Genomic DNA, 17,369 nt, shown 5'->3' with positions numbered 1-17,369 from the left:
GTCTGCTCTTTTATAACTGATAAACATCTTTAATAATGTTACCAGACAGTTCTTGGTAATGGGACAAGCAGGAATGATTACTACTTTAAACAAATATAACGCTTTTACCCTGTGATTCAACTTTCGGTGCTTTGTTGTAAACTTCATTTTTATGCATATTTTCCAACTTCAAGTTGAATGGTTAATGATTTTAAGCATATCAGGTGATGTGTATTTGTGTAATGAGGGAGGGTGTGGGCTAAGGAGATCAACACCCTATAAGAAGCTGTGCATAATTATTAGGCAGCTTCTTTTCCTCATGCAAAAAGGGGACAAAAAAGAGATTTATCTGACTCTGAAACATCAAAAATTGTAAAAAGTATTCGAGACGGATGCAGCACTCTTAAACTTGCTAAGATATTGGGGCATGACCACAGAACTGTCAAACATTTTGTTGCAAATAGTCAACAGGTTCACAAGAAACATGTTGAGAAAAAATTAAAGATTAGAGAAGAATCAAATGTGAAGCGACCAGCAACCCATTATCCTCCAGTACTGTCATATTCCAGACCTGCAACCTACCTGGAGTGCCCAGAAGTACAAAATGTTCAATACTCAGAGATATGACCGAGTGAAATGTCACATAACGTGAAATGTCAAGACTGGGCCAAGAAATATCTGAAGATATCTGATATCTGATTTTTCAAAGGTTTTATGGACTGATAAGATGGGAATGACTCTTGACAGATCAGTTGGATGGACCCCTGGCTGGATTAGTATTGGGCACAGAGCTTGACTTCGACTCAGACCCCAGCATTGTGGAGGTGAGGTACTGCTATGGGCTGGTATTATTAAAGATGAGCTAGCTGGACCATTTCGGGTTGAAAATGGAAGCAAAATCATCTCCCAAACCTACTGCCAGCCTTTAGAAGACACTTTCTACAAGCAGTGGTAAAGGGAAAAGTCTGCATCTTTCAAGGAGACCATGATTTTTATGCAGATGTAACGGCACTCCGGTCTGTTCCATGTGGACAAACAGGATATTAGAGGGATAACGTGGACAGTACAAGGGGTTGAAAGACTTTTATAGTAATTACACTGTTATTAGAGGGAACAAACTTGCTGGAGTTCTGTAAAATAATAATTGTAATTGTCTTACATTGTTCAGGGTGGCCAACTGACTGTGTAGGTAACTACTAGAGTTAATGCATATGTATAGGTAATTACTAGAGTTAATGCATATGTGTAGGTAACTACTAGAGTTAATGCATATGTGTAGATAACTACTAGAGTTAATGCATATGTGTAGGTAACTACTAGAGTTAATGCATATGTGTAGATAACTACTAGAGTTAATGTATATGTGTAGATTTCTACTCGAGTTAATGCATATGTGTAGATAACTACTAGAGTTAATGTATATGTGTAGATAACTACTAGAGTTAATGCATATGTGTAGATGTAGATATATTTACTATAATAAGGTAATGGGAGTTTGGCTTCAAAGCATGTACTTGTTTTGTTCAGCGGTTGTAAGGGGACAAGTCAAGCGTAGTGCCCCGAATTGAGGGGGAGTTGTAGTTTTGGTTCACGTTATTGGAGCAGGTAATTTTCTAAATAGAAAGCAGGAAGATAAACTTGTGACTACTGGCTCTGTTTGGATATGGGTATATTTTATTTTCCTAAGAGAATATTTGGATAATGGGAAAATGTTTTAAATTTAAATGTTTTGAACCATAGGGGAGAGATATTATGAATTCTAGATTATGAAGCATCTAGAATTGTTCATTCTAAGGGGCAAAGATTAAATATAAGGAGTGGCGTTGGAATGCAAGGGAGAGACGCATTGATTGAGTGCCATAATTGGATGTATGTTAAGTTGCCTTATTTGGGTATAATTCTTTGTTGGCCTTGATGACTGAATTTATTTTTTTTTCTCTATGGTTTTTTGGATTTTTTTTTTTTTTTTGTCTACTTATGGCATCATGCCCCTCTCACTGGACTTTTTGAATAAATCTCCATCATTGGCACACTTACTACCGGAATCATTTTGACTGATAGACATACAGTCCTGAAGATGTTCAGAGGAGGCTGCAGTGTCTCGGCCAAAGAAAGTAGGTGAAACCAACTGACTAGCTACAAATGAGGCTGCACTGTGGCTCAGCAAGGATTTAACAGACTCCTCTACAAATATATCTGACACTGAAATTGGCCTCTCACAAACAGTACCATCCTCTCTGATGGTTGGAAGTACTGCAGACAGCAGAGCACACTCACAGATTCAATGAGTTTAACAGGTGAGGAAGCCTGTGCCTCTCTTGAAAATGATTCCTGTATCCCATGGAGCAACCCCAAAACTTTCTTCTGCATGGCTCTGTAAATACTCAGGGGAGCAGAGAAGGAACACTTTTGTTTTGGGCTTGGTCCAATTACAGTGCTAGCATTCTCAGACATGGCAGCTGAACTCTATGAAACACTTCAGTTTCCTTCTTCAGCTTTTCTTCTTCACTGAGACCAGCTTCTATCCCACGTGCAATAACAACTGTTGGGCACAGCGAGATAGCAGATTTTGTGACTGATCACAATGGTTGCACACAAAATCCCAAACTCTGGTCGTTGTATTTGGCTGTTAGGGAAAGATGGATGTGTGTGTATATGTGTTCCAGGTACACTGCCAGGATTTCCACCCTGTTTGAGACTCTGCCCCGTTCCTTGCGGTTTTCCAGCCAACTGTATCAGCTATTTAAAAGTCCCTCCCACAAGAGAGGGAGAGAGAGAGAAAGGAGACTGTGTGTTAGCTAGGAGTTTGTTTGGCTGTGATTAAAAATTTGTATGTTTTGTGTATGACCTTGTTTTTCTCCATTTTTGGACTTAATCTTTGGCTTCACCCCTCCTGCTTTGATAGCTGTGTATATATACATATATGTAGATTGTGTAAAGAGTGTAAATATTGCTTGTTTGGTACTTTGGTGTTGGACACTGGTGGTAGGGAGTGACTGCCATTTTTGTTGGGTGTGGGTTTTCTCTCTGTTTATGTATCAGAGAGTTAGGAAAGTATTTTGTATGTTTCTCCTATTATTAGGATTAGTTAGTGTGTAGTTTTATTTGATTAGTGTCGGTTTTGGTTATTATTTTGGCCTGGGTCACTCCTGAGGGAATTGCACCAATAAGATTATTTGTAAATGATAACCTCTATACAATACACTAAAAAAAGCTTCCATTTCTGTTTCTGTTTGTTTTGTTGCTGTTCCTTTTTTTCACAAATTCTATTACATTAGCCATTTGCACTTCTTTTAGCTTGATACGGCCTCACAGCCTAGACGGGGGCGTAACAGTGGCGTATACTTCATCAAAGTCATCCATTCCCAGGAAACATGTTACCCATGTTTAGCACATATATGCTTAAACCCCATTCTCGTGTACCATATCATAATGAATAATATAGAACTGAAGGTCAGATAATGATCATACTCACTGCTCATATTTATGACTTCTCCCAACGTTCAGACGGCTCAGACCCCTACTGGGTCTTCTGAGCAGTTTGTCCCACAGGGTCTGGTGCTCCCAGATCACATCTATATCTATCTATCTATCTATCTATCTATCTATCTATCTATCTATCTATCTATCTATCTATCTATCTATCTATCTATCTATCCCTCTCTCTCTCTCTCTCTCTCTCTCTCTCTCTCTCTCTCTCTCTCTCTCTCTCTCTCTCTCTCTCTCTCTCTATATATATATATATATATATATATATATATATATATATATATATATATATAAATTGTTCCACAGGTAGGATAGACTGGATGGATATATATTCTTCACATAAAATTAATTCAGTTGTAATATGTTGGACAAGTTATCGTTAAAAAGTATTATTAAATAACACATTAACAAGTTTCTTTATTCAACAACTGATCTTTATATTTCTCATTCATGTTCAGACATTCTTGCATCAAGCCTGTAATTCAGATACGAGTTGTCCGTATTCTCAGTAAAACCCATTTAAATAATCTGCAATGTACCCAATAAATGTCCATTCTATAGGCCCAGCCTACCAGATATGTGCAGCATCCTGAACATTTATGGTGCTATGATCCTCCCAATAGTCGAGAGAACAGTTTTAAATGTGAGACCCTTCTAAAACAGATTAACAATTTTTCCATGACCACAGGATGTGTCTTTTGACATGGTTGTTTAATAAATGAGAAGCTACTCACTGCATCAGTTAGGGTTAAATAACTTGTTGCCAGCTGAACCATAATCACCCACACAGTAATTTGCCAATGGGAGGCTCTTACCTATTTGCTTAGTTAAATACAGGTGGTGACCTTTTTTTTGTCCAGGCAGTGTATATGGAGTTTTAAGCATCCCTCATTTGTATATGTATTAGCGCTGATGTAAACAAGGACATTATTGGAAAAATACTTTTAAATTCAAACAATCCATGGTTTTCAAACGTATTTCATTCTTAAAAATCTACTCCTCAAAATAATCGATTTGAGTGAGTAACGGTGCTTTTGTTATTTTTGCAGTGGTGTATTGTGGTGGGTAGCATCTAGCTCGTATAGTTCCATACTTTTACAAATCAACAGTTGTTTCACACAATAGGACATGAAATAAATTCCTATCCGCTGTTAGAAGTGAATTTAGTCGGATTAAATGATCAGATTTCAAAAGTGGCCTCTATTGGCGGTAACTGCTGAGTGATACGAGCCTTTATGTAGAGCGCAGCGCTTGTGACGTCATCGAACAATGGCGTCACTCAAACGCTGGCGATAAAGACTTTTATGTTTTTGTTCAACAATAGGCAGAGGCACAGGCAGAGAAGCAAAGACTGCAACAACTGTGTTAAACTCCTGCCTCTTCATTTGCAGCTCTAACTCACGCAGCCATATCAGTAAGTGAAGGTCTTCCAGTTTGGATGGAGACTCCTCTGATTCTACGCCCAACTCTGACTGTGGTTCATCCCCACCACTAGCCTCTGCTGAAGGTGGAGATGTCATTGGTTGAGCTGGAACCCAGGGACCTCATTTCTTTATGGCAGGATACCCTCCACTACCGAGACTTCCTAAAAAACAGCCTTCACCTCCACCTCGAGGTATCGCCACATCAAAGAAATCCTCTGTAGTGTGAAGTGTTACAACACCTATCAAACACCTCCAAATTAGTGCAGAGTGAGAATTCCACTATTGTGAAAGCATCCATCCTAACACAACAGCCAACAATAAACTCACACCCCTCGGACAAAGTGAAAAAATGCCAGACAAAGCACACAAAGAAAAAATGGACAAGATCTTAATTTCTGTTATGACCCAGTCCAGGTAGGGTCTGTGACAGAAATGAGTAAATGATTAGCTGGACTTAAATGGCAAATGCAACTGAATGTGAATGATGGATATGTGAGTAAACTAAATGGAGCAAATCAGAGATGAATCAGTGACTGTTGTATATTGATACATGATATAAGAGTGTAATACAATAGGCACAAATAACACCAGACAGACTTCAGGTGGGTCGACACTGAAAATGGTAAATCAGCAAACAAAAATAAAGAAACTGACTGACCAAAGTGGAACTACATAACCTAACGAAAACAAAATGAGCAGCAGGAGGTTTTTGTACAACCACTGAGCGAGTTTGTATCACTGTGGAGGACTTTTGGTGGCGGCACAAAACTCTCAGTTGGACGTAAGTAACTTTCACTGCTTATCCAAATGTTGGTATTTTCTGAAATAATAATCGATATGTTTGATGTTTGATAATGATGGAGACTTAAAACATGTTGCGGTAGCATTTCTTGTGGTTTACGGTGCAACAGCTATTACGGGGTAATTTATCTAATAATATAATGTATGTTTGTATTTTGTTTAATTACTTTAAAAATCTGAAAAGCGTTTGGGTAAGTCTTATGAGTTTTCTAAAGCATTAATGTCGAAGCTGCATATTACATGGTAAATAGTGGCGAGAGCGGCGTGTTTAGATCAGGAGGTTTTTGTATGGACAGGAAATGAGATTGTAGCTCTGTGGTGGACTTTCAGCGGCGGAACAAAACTATCAGTTGGACGTGAGTAGACTTTAGGTTTTCTTCACAATTAATCCACGTTATCTGAGCATGTCAATATGCCCGGTGGTTCTGTAAACCACCCGTACTCTTTTATAGACTAATTGTATACTGACATGTTCTCCTCTCATTCATTAATGTGCTGCCTTTTAGATAGTCTGTGTTTATTACTCAAATGTTCCTCTGTTTATTGGTCAAAATGAAATAAACAATTTTGAATAAATTTGATAGTCTCTTATTTAAAACATTTCCCACAACATTACTCATAACAATAAAGTCCTACATTTCTATACAGCAGAAATGCTAATGTGTGATGAGGTACAGGATTAAACTTTGATAAAGCTGCCGTTTCATTACTCATAATAAAGAAGGAAGCAGGAAGCCAGATATTATGGAACCAAAAAATAAGATATTTCCACGTTTCATTCAGTAGAAACTGTAACATGAGTAAGTCAGTGTATTTTTGGAACATCAGGGGACAAACCATCTTTGGGCCTTTCAGTATATCACATTATAATTTTTAGTTTATTTCTGCCAGAAAATAATCCCATCATGCTTTATATCACTTTGTAGCACAAGATGGGCTGTTTCAATACAGTACTGTCATGGGTCACTTATGAAGGCAGAAAGTTGTTCTATCCAAAAAAGACTAAATATTTACAAATGTTTCATGAAAAAGAAATCTTCCCTACCTGTACAGGTTTAACATACATACACCCCACTCACCTGATATCCACCCCGACTCTGTGTGTGTGTGTGTGTGTGTGTGTGTGTGTGTGTGTGTGTGTGTGTGTGTGTGTGTGTATGTGTGTGTGTGTGTGTGTGCTAGAGAGCATTGCATGTTTGTGTGTGTGAGAATTTTACTGAAAGGTAAATTTAATTTTAAGTTTTCAGACAGTTTAGTAAAAAGTCATTGTTTCAGTTGGTGGCATTATTTCATCTTGTTGTGTAGTAAGTTTATTTAAGCAAGTATAGTGAGGTTATTTAACTTTACCCTAAAGAGCTTAAATTTTTCACTTTTACTTTTAATAAAGATTTAGAATGGACATGAAAAGTATGTGTTGGTAGAAGTGTTTCACAGTGGCTGAGAATAATCAGATGAAGGCACAGACATGGTGATTAGTGCTTTAGTGTGTGCTTACATCACCTCTAAATAGGACAGAATCTCCTGAAGATTACTGACACTGATTTAGCAGTCATTCTACTAGTAGAGATTTCTCTCCACTAATAACTACCTGCTCTATTATAAGAACAACTGTCCCAAGAGACCAAAGGTCTCAGTACTGCAGTGTTGTGACTGGTTTCTGATGCTCCATGCACTGGGTGTGTGTAAATGTGCCTTTGTGGGGTCTTGATAAGCACTAGATAAATTCCATGTGTTGTTATTATTGTTATAACTGCAGTGTTTTGTCTTCACCTGCTCCAGCAGAAACAGAGAGATCATCTGATCAAAGAAAAGAGATACAGGAGAAGTTTAGGAGCTTCTCCAGGTTTCTGGTGATGCAGCTCAGTCTGAGCTGTTATCACTGTCAGTGTCAACAGCAACATTAGCATTGTGTTTAATGGTGGGTTTCTTCTTGATGGATCATACTAATGTTCACACCTTCCATTTCTAACACATAGACAGCAAGAGTAGAAGGACATATAGATCTCCAAAACTCTCCTCCAACAGAAGTGCAACAGTGTTGTCTGTATTGTGTCTTTGTGATTCATTATAGATTTTTTTGTTGACTTTAGTGAGTGTGTTGTGGTTCCTAGAAGAATTATTTTCTTTAGATGTGTGTTGTTCAGTAGTGAGTGAGTGTGATGGGGCATCTCTCCTCCACAGAGTGTGTCATTGTGCTGTATCACATCCTCCCCCTCCACACCTGCAGTAGGTCCCAGCTGCAGCAGTGCAGTCTCTGTGCAGTCTGACTGAGGGAGGTTTTTGTACGACTCTCTAACACTGTGTGAACAGGTGTACACTACTGATATAATGGTAACTCTGACAGTAATAATCTCCTGCATCTTCAGTCTGGACTCCTCTGATGGTCAGAGTGAAGTCAGATCCAGATCCACTACCACTGAAACGAGCTGGAGTTCCTGACTGTAAGCTAGTAGCCCCGTAGATCAGGAGTTTAGGAGCTTCTCCAGGTTTCTGCAGGTACCAGTTTAGATAATGTCCATAGCTGCTGTGATAATACACTGCAGGGTTGGTCCTACAGCTGATGGTGACTGTGTCTCCTGGAAGAGCAGATTTCACTGCAGGAGTCTGAGTCACAGTCACCTGACACATGGATTCTGGGGAAACAACAAAACAAAACAAAGTAAATCCAATTTAAATCATATTTTATTTTCCATTTCTTATGTTGCTTATATCTGTTAATAGAAGGTTTAGAATATTTTATTAAACAAGACATCTGTTTTTTTAGGTTATTCACCTCAAAAGCAAAGCATAAAATGATCTTTTACCTTGAGTCCAGAGGGCCAGTGTGCAGATGAAGATGGGGATCAAAGTCATGGTTGCTGTGGGTGAAGTTGCTGGGGCAGGCAGCTCTCAGTCATGAAGTGTTAAACTCACAGGACTATAAACACTCCCAGAGCACTGCAGGTTCTGTACATGCAAAGTTACCTCCCTGTATTAATACACGTCTACCCAATACTCTCTGTGGCTTCTCTGTATTAATATATGTCTACCAAATACTCTCTGTGGCATCTCTGTATTAGTTTTTTATGTTTCTTTACACACTATGATTAACAATAACTTACAGTTAGTGAAACCTGACACTCAGAAAGCAACGCAGAACTATAAGCAAACGTCTCAGCCTCAGACTTTAACCAAATCACTACACATACACAAACCACTTCTACTAAACACACTTGTCTACATTAGACACAGAAATCTAACACGATGTCACTTCTACTAGTTTATCTGTCTTTAAGTAAAAGACCTGCAGTATAAATATATGGAAGTATGTAATGTATTCATGTGATGTGTTCACCTCAGTATTGTTTGCTGCACGCAACCTTTTTACAAGTCCGTTTCTATCAGGTCAACACAATGTAGTCTGGACTTAACCTGACAAATGTAAGAAGAGTGAAAAACATCACTGGCCACAGAGCTATTTTGAATGTCCAGGGCCAGCATGGTGGTAACGTCACAATGTGGCTACAATCACACAGAATGGAGTCCATTACCATGGCAACCTGGGTCCTTACAGCAACACAGTCTAGACACTCACTTTAGACAGACTACACACCATCATCACAGTCCACACACTCACATTAGACAGACTACACACCATGATCACAGTCCACACACTCACGTTAGACAGATTACACAACATCATCAAATTGTCATGTTATTGTATAAATTATTTTGCAAATGAACTGAGGTGTTCTGCTACTTTTATGTTGCTATGTGAAATGTGTGTAGTGATCTGACAAAATGAGCCCTGTTTTCAAAATGAAGCTTAAGCAACTGTATAAAAAATTATACCAAATTCCTCCTCTCTTAGCTGTCATGACAATACAAACTAAACTAGATTATTAATATTCATTAAATATTAGGACAGTGTCATGGTGCTTGTGCGGTATTATGTATGGTAGCTCAGTGGTTAAGGTACTTGACTACTCGTCAAAAGGTCACTAGTTCAAGTCCCCACTGTTGGGCACCGGAGCAAGACCCTTAACCCTCAAATTGTGTTCTGTCATAACTGTAAGTTGCTTTGAATAAAAGTGTCAGCTAAATGCCATAAAATGTAAATAGTTTGGGTAAAGATGTGAAAAGTAATTAAAGATTTAAAAATGATCCATTTCTGAAATATGAAGCTTAGGGTTGTGTGTGTGTGTATGTAGTTGCTATAAAGTCAAAGAGGTTTTTGAATGACAGCTTCATTAGAATGTATCACTATGGGTGACTCGTGGATGAGGCACTAAACTCAGTGAGTGGTAAGCTGGACTGTGGATGTCTGAGAGGTGCAGCAGGAGAGCAGAATGCAGCAGCTCTGTCTGTATTCTGTTCTGTGTCCTGGCATTTCTGTTACTTCCACTGAAATAAAGCTTCATTTTGGACATTGTCTGCTCTTTTATAAGAAATTAAGATCTTTATTAATGTTACCAGGCAGTTTCTTGTGCCTGAGTGAGCTTATCTGAACAGATCAGAACATCTGGTGAAAGTGTGGCTCTATTCTGGGAGAAAGAGAATCACCCAGCCATGGTAATGCAAATCTGAGTTACACCCCACTGCTCTCTCTCTCTCTCTCTCTCTCTCTCTCTCTCTCTCTCTCTCTCTCTCTCTCTCTCTCTCTCTCTCTCTCTCTCTCTCTCTCTAGGCCAGCTGAGGTGGACTATGTCGCCCCCTGCTTTCCAGGTTGGTGGCTCACTCTCCCTGCAGCTACACCAACACCACCTAACATTCATTCCTCTTGTGGTGGTGAGTGTATCATTACCTTGATTAAATGAACTAAATAAGAAAAACAAAAGGCCTCATTCTTAGTAAAGAGAACATGTTTATGCCCCGTAACAACACAGTTCATATTCCTACACTCGCTTCACGGTTCACACTTCCTGTTTACACTTCATTGTTTGCACTATCTAAGTCTGATGTATACATATGTAGCACTGCTAATATTTCTATTTCCATTCTATATCTCTTATATTATTTATTAATGTTATTGCTGCTGGTCCCTCTGTGAGCTAAGTTTTGTTGTACAAGTACAATGATAATAAAGTCTTTTCTTATCTTATCTCAACAAAGACATGAACTAACACAGGTTGTGTTTGACCCCCACCTCCACACCACATGGTCAGACCTTTAGGGTTTAACATGTGGATGACCTCACAATCTTATGCTGAATTATTCAAAAACTTCCAAGGCTAATATCTTTTTTTCTGTAACTCCTTGTTACGTCCTTGTGATTTTCTGAGTTGTTTCCTCTTGCTGTGGTGTTAAAATTTGTTTTTCAGGTTACCCGCATGAGGGCGCACTAATAACCAGTGAGCTGTAGAAATAACACAGTCAAAACAACGGATGACCTGATTGGTTAAAGGGATAATTAACCTTCTATCTGTCATATACAGTCATATACAGATATTTGATTGTCAGAAACATTAAGTGTTGTTCTTTTCTTATTGTTTGGAGTTGTAGGGATGGACGCTGTGTTCTTTTTGCTTTGTTGTTGTATTTCTGTTTTTGTGATTAAGGAGTTGAGGTAAGAGTGATTTGTATTTTATTTTCTTTTGTTTTAGGGAGGTTAGTGATTGAATTCACTTTAGTAGATTTTTTGTTTGTTGCTTTGTTGTAAAGCCCACCCTGAAGAAACACTCCTGTTTAGATTCGGTTTTACATATATATATATATATATATATATATATATATATATATATATATATATATATATATATATATATATATATATATATATATATATAGTGAGAGAGAGAGAGAGAGAGAGAGAGAGAGAGAGAGAGAGAGAGAGTGTCTCTTAGTTCATGGGTCTCTTAGTTTCAGTCCTGCTCAATTAGTGTTTGGACATATGGTTAGAGAACCTCTGAAACTTTTGAAGGATTGATGGCTACGAAGCGATGAGCCAAATTTAGGATTGATAAATTATGTGAGTCATTTTAAAGAATCGTTAGAATCCGCTTGTTAACTTCTTAAAAGGAGTTAGCTGCAGTGCAATCAAAAATGAAGAGGAGATACGATAAAATTGCTACAGTCTGTTCGTTTTAGCCAGGTGATGAGGTGTTGGTTTTGTTGCCTCATGTCATTCTAAACAAGATTTTCAGCACCATATGTTATCATGGATAAAATCAGTGAGACGGATTATGTGATACAAACTCTGGACCGAAAACATAAAACTCATGCTTGCCACATCAGTAAATTAAAACGGTATATTCTACTGTCACGTTCAAAACCTAATGTTGTTCCTTCTGCTGTTGCTATGTTGGTACCTATAAAGGATGAGGATAATGGGTTAGTTCCTTCTGCACCAGTGATGGCTGCGCGTTTGCCCAACTCCACTATACTACAGGAATTGGATGGTTATTTATCAAATCTAGAGCCAAAAGAGTGTTCTGATGTTAAGTCTTTAACCCGATATCATGGTTTGTTTTCTGATATACCAACTCAGACCTCCGAGATCGTTCATGATATGGATGTGGGAGATCATCCCCCAATTAAGCAACTCTCTTTGCTTAGTCGGATTAAATGATCAGATTTCAAAAGTGACCTCTACTGGCAGTAACTGCTGAGTCACACAAACCTTTATATAGTGCACGCTGGCAATAAAGCCTTTCATGCTTTTGTTCTATAATAAACCAAGCAGGAATACAGGTTTACATATTAAGCCATTTCATGTTTAGTAGGAAATTTTGATGAGAACAAAATTATTGTGCTTAAAACAGAAGTTTCTATCTGGTCTGACTGGTTTATTTTTCCATGGTTTCTTTTACCTATACCATATCAGGGCTGGGTTGGTCCAAACCCACATATCTCCATAACTTCAGCAAGTGTCTCTAGATTACTAATCGTAGCCCAAACTGAGAATATACTGAATATATAACACAATGATGTAAATCTTTATTTACTTTACATAGAGAACACAGGTCTGATTTGGTGACACTCTGCTTTAAAGCAGACAAGAGCCAGATTTTCCAGATGCACTACAGTACTTCAGAGTATCAGTCTGTGCACTCTCTCTAATAGTTATAATGATTTTACCACTACAGCCGCTCTACTGATGTCAGTAGCATAAGGATGATTGATATGTGCCTCAACCAGCTTATTGTAAAACTCCTGTAACTGATTCTTAACTGTACTCATTACCCTGGCAGCAGGTCAGTGAACTGTATGGCCTTTTTGGAAGGCAGATAGAACATTCCAGGGATGAAACATGGAGACGGGCAGATCGGCAAGAAATGACAGACATGATGAAGAAAATAAAATAGGGTGAACAAACAAGAGCAAGATGAGAAACATGAAACAATAATCATGCAGAGAAAGCACAAGTTAGGCTGAAACAGTATGAGGACCACTTAAATATTCAACTCTTCTAGTATAAAGAATTTTCCTGATATATTCTTCTGTGTTTCCTGTTTGTCCTACAATGTATTGAACAGAAATAGCACAGGTCACATTGCACAACAGAAACCAACAGAAATAAACAATAAATACCTTATTACAACAGCCTGCTGATCATGTAATTAAAACAAAGGTAAGCTTCTCTCCTTGCACTGTCTGGCTTATCATTCATGTTGCGTTCATTTTGTAATAAACTGCGGTTGGATTCTTACAGTGACTCCAAAATTCTTTGGCAGGTGTGGGTAAGAATCTGATGTGTTTTGTAAATCTGCATGTTCATTCAGTTCTCTCGACTTTTGGGGATCACTGGCTCTCTGCCTCTGAGAAGATGATGAGCAATGTGTGAGACAACAGCAGTTCTTCCCTCAGCACAGCTGGCTCTTCATCTGGCTCTGGGCTGATTGGAGATCGGTGGATTGGGTGAGTTCAAGAGTGTCTCTCTGATGAGCTTCACCTGGGTTTCATTAGCTCTGTTCTGGGAGCTGTCCAGGGTTCTGACACACATTGAGTTCCATGTTGCTGAAACAGATGTTACGAGCCAGTCTAGATAGGGGCAGTGACAGAAATGATTAAATGATGAATTAAATGAGAACAATCAAACAATAAATAAAAACACACTGGCCACATCAAAGCTGGACATGCAGCTATCAAGTGTCCTCTTTCGTGACAGTAAAAACACTCGTGTTTCCCAGGGACTTCACTCGTTTTCTGTGGGGTTACTGGACTGTCTTTGCAACCAGATAAACTGATCCTGGATCAGCATGTGTACTTGGATAATATGTTTGACCCACTGAAGTCTCAGGGCATTGTCTCTGTTTTTGCATATTTTCTTAAATTCAATTTAAAGCTTCTTAATTATACTTACATTTACTTATATTTGAACAAAAAATTAATATTTTCAATTTATGACACTTTTACTTATAAAGATCCTAATACAATGACTCTCAGATCATTGTAGTGTTTTATCAAGAACCACTGGAGGGCAGCCTCACATTGTTTAGTGCATCTTAATGTTTGTTTGTTTACAGTGTCACTCTCTATGAATGTTGTTTTTGTTGATTCTTTGTCTGGTTTCATATTTATTTGTAGTGAAGATGCTGCCAAACAAAAACAAGGCACTAAATTAGCATTTTATTGGATCATTATTTGGTTATTTAGCAGGAAAATCCACAGTAAATTTAACAGGACTGTTCAGCTAGAACTCTTTAATTAGTCCTCTTACGTTTGTCAGCATTGATAATTGACTTTGTAAAATTATATTGACACGTCCAAAACAAAATTATTAAAAAATTATTTTACATAATTGTTTTTAAACATCTTAATTACATATATGTTTTGATAATACCGATTAAGACAAATTTTAACATATCGAAAAACGAACAAACGGGGGAAAAAAATTAATTTATGTTTTAATGCCTAGATATTTTCCTGCATATTTTGAAATGTATTTATTCTATCCGTTATTACTCTTTTGAAAAAGGCTTTCTAAAGCGCAGAGAGAGCAGCTTCTTTAAAGCAGGAGGTTTTTGTACGACCAGTGAACGAGTTTGTATCACTGTGGTTGACTTTTGGTGGCGGCACAAAACTCTCAATTGGACGTAAGTAACTTTCACTGCTTTTACAAAAGTTGCTATTTTCTGAAATCATAATCGATATGTTTGATGATAATGCAGACTTAAAAACTTTGCGATTGCATTTATTGTGATTTACGGAGCAACAGCTATTTCGACGTAGTTGATCTAATAATAAAATGTATGTGTGTGTTTTATTTTATTATTTTAAAAATCTAAAAATATTTTGGGAAAGTCCTTTATGAGTTTTCTAAAGCGCTAATGTCGAAGCTACATATTACGCGGTAAATAGCGGAGAGAGCGGCGTGTTTAGATCAGGAGGTTTTTGGACGGACAGTAAAGGAGATTGTAGCTCTGTGGTGGACTTTGGGTGGCGGAACAAAACTATCAGTTGGACGTAAGTAAACTTTAACTTTTCTTCACTATTAATCACACATTATGTAGCGTTGTATGCACGGTGGTTTTGTAAACTACTCGTACTCTTTTATAGACTAATTGTGACGTTAAGTATCTTCCTATATCATAACCGCTGCTATGTCCTTATAGACCTTTTAATTTATACCGATGGAGAGTTTCTTAAGTGTCGTTCAGTAGTAAAAACATACATGTTTCAGAAATATCTCTCCACAAGCCTTCATCTGCATGCTGGGTATATTTTAAAAGGCAGAAATATCGGTGCCTGACTGGAACGTATCGGTGCAGTTCACGTTTACCACAATACTCGCATACTGAAGGATCAAAACCTTGTATGTCTTTAGATAAATTATCTTGACTTGGATGTTGCATTAAATGTTGTGTTTGTAGTATACAAAAATATGAAAAATATCTCCTAAAACACATTTTTGTAATCAATTGATATGATTCTACAGAGTCTACATATATCTAACGCATAGACAATAACGATATAAGTCTGAAATAGTTTAAAGGGATCATCGAATTCACTTTACACGCACACTTCGCAACTCAAAACTCTCATTTGGATGTAAATAACGTTTTCTCCGTATTCAAATTAGCTTCTGTTTTTATTTTTATATCTTTTTTCTAATTATATATTGTATGTATGTAGTATCTTTAATAACTTCTTTCATTACAAAAAAAAGACAAAAAAAACAAAAAAAACAAGCGTCTTTGGGGTTGTATCGTTCACTAATTCTGAAGCTAAACTACGGCGCTGTAAAGAGAGGAGACGGCAGTGTGTTTAGAGCAGGTTTATGTACGGACCTTAAACGAAGTTAGTGTGGAGGACACTGGACGTAAGAAGAACTTCACTTTTTATTCCCAGTAAATCACAATTTTATGTAGGTATTGTTTTTAATAAGGGTATCTTTATTCTAGCGCATTAAAGGTCATTTTATTAGCGCATCTATCCTAACCGTTGCAGTGTTATTGCGAGCCTTTAGTATAAATCGACCCATATTTTTATCGTTTTTAGTAAAAGAATAAACGTTTCAGCTAAATCCGCCAGCAAACCTTTATTCCTGCCTACTGGGTTAATTTATATTAGTATAAGTGTTTGTCTCTGACTGGTGGTTCTCGATGCAAAGCACTTTAACCGTAATACTAGCATACTGAACAATCACTGTCTGTTAAATATACTTCCATTTTAATTTATGTATGATTATAAATTATATTGATTTAAATGGTTCATGAATTAAATATACTGCCAGGGTTTTAATGCCCATGGAAAATTATATTGTTGATCTAAAACATTTCTGATTTCAGTTCCACAAAAAGAGGAAGTGAAACACAACTGATTTTCCTGCTAACGGTTCCTGCCTGTCTGAGCTGTAGACTGTGTTGTGTCTCCTAGGTGACGCCCCGCCCACCCTCACGGTCCTGCCCCCCTCCAGTGTACAGCTGCAGCAGGAGAAGGTCACACTCGTGTGTCTGGCCAACAAGGGCTTCCCCTCAGACTGGAAGCTGAGCTGGAAGGTGGCTGGTAGCAGCTGGAGCTCGGGGGTGAGCCAGAGCTCTGGGCTTCTGCAGAAGGACGGCCTCTACAGCTGGAGCAGCACCCTGACCCTCCAGAAGGAGGAGTGGCTGAAGAACACAGTGACCTGTGAGGCCACCAAGGACTCCCAGTCTCCTGTCACACAGACACTGAGTAGAGAGCAGTGTGCTGAGGCGTGAAACTCCCACATGTGTACTGAAGTGTTCTCCTCTCATTCATTAATGTGCTGTCTTTTAGACAGTCTGTGTTTATTATGCAAATGTTCATCTGTTGGTCAAAATTAAATAAAAAAAATTTGAATAAACAACATTATAGTCTCTTAATTAAAAATTCTGTGCCAACACTGCACACAATAAATGCCTTTAAAGCGTTAATTGTCTGGACTTCAGAACTGCTAATGTTCAAGTTCAAGTTCAAGTTCAAGTTCAGTTTATTCGTCACATACATAGTCATACACAGGATAACACACAGTGAAATGGTGGAGAGTGCTCTGTCCAAACTGAGGAAGAGAACCAGGGGTGCATAGAGAAAAATATATATATACAGATAAATATATATATTCTATGTATGTACAAAAATATATTAACAATGTATGTACAATATATGTATATTATGATTATATACACAATGTACAATATATATGGTTGAGTATATATGTACACATGTATGATGAATTATAAGACTAAACTTTGATGACGTTGCCATTTGACCATTCCTGGTAAAGTTTGTTAAGGAACC

General features: G+C 37.8%; 4 gene segments (V, D, J or C); 2 read left to right on the top strand and 2 right to left on the bottom strand.

Annotated features, from left to right (window-relative positions):
* Nucleotides 1-16,810, top strand: part of LOC113568144 — a 236,295-nt gene extending 219,485 nt beyond the window's left edge. Inside the window, 2 exon segments of the V gene segment in view lie at nt 14,674-14,707; nt 16,491-16,810. Coding sequence covers nt 14,674-14,707; nt 16,491-16,810 — 354 coding nt within the window.
* LOC118240845 overlaps nt 1-17,369 on the top strand; it is a 320,919-nt gene that overhangs the window by 240,659 nt on the left and 62,891 nt on the right.
* Nucleotides 1-17,369, bottom strand: part of LOC113568143 — a 91,513-nt gene that overhangs the window by 59,865 nt on the left and 14,279 nt on the right.
* The window catches only part of LOC113568146, a 119,019-nt gene that overhangs the window by 97,024 nt on the left and 4,626 nt on the right, over nt 1-17,369 (bottom strand).

The sequence above is a fragment of the Electrophorus electricus genome, chromosome 2 (genome assembly GCF_013358815.1).
Source record: "Electrophorus electricus isolate fEleEle1 chromosome 2, fEleEle1.pri, whole genome shotgun sequence".
NCBI lineage: Eukaryota > Metazoa > Chordata > Actinopteri > Gymnotiformes > Gymnotidae > Electrophorus > Electrophorus electricus.
Note: the sequence above shows the minus strand (reverse complement) of the source record. Positions and strands in the feature narration are given on the sequence as shown.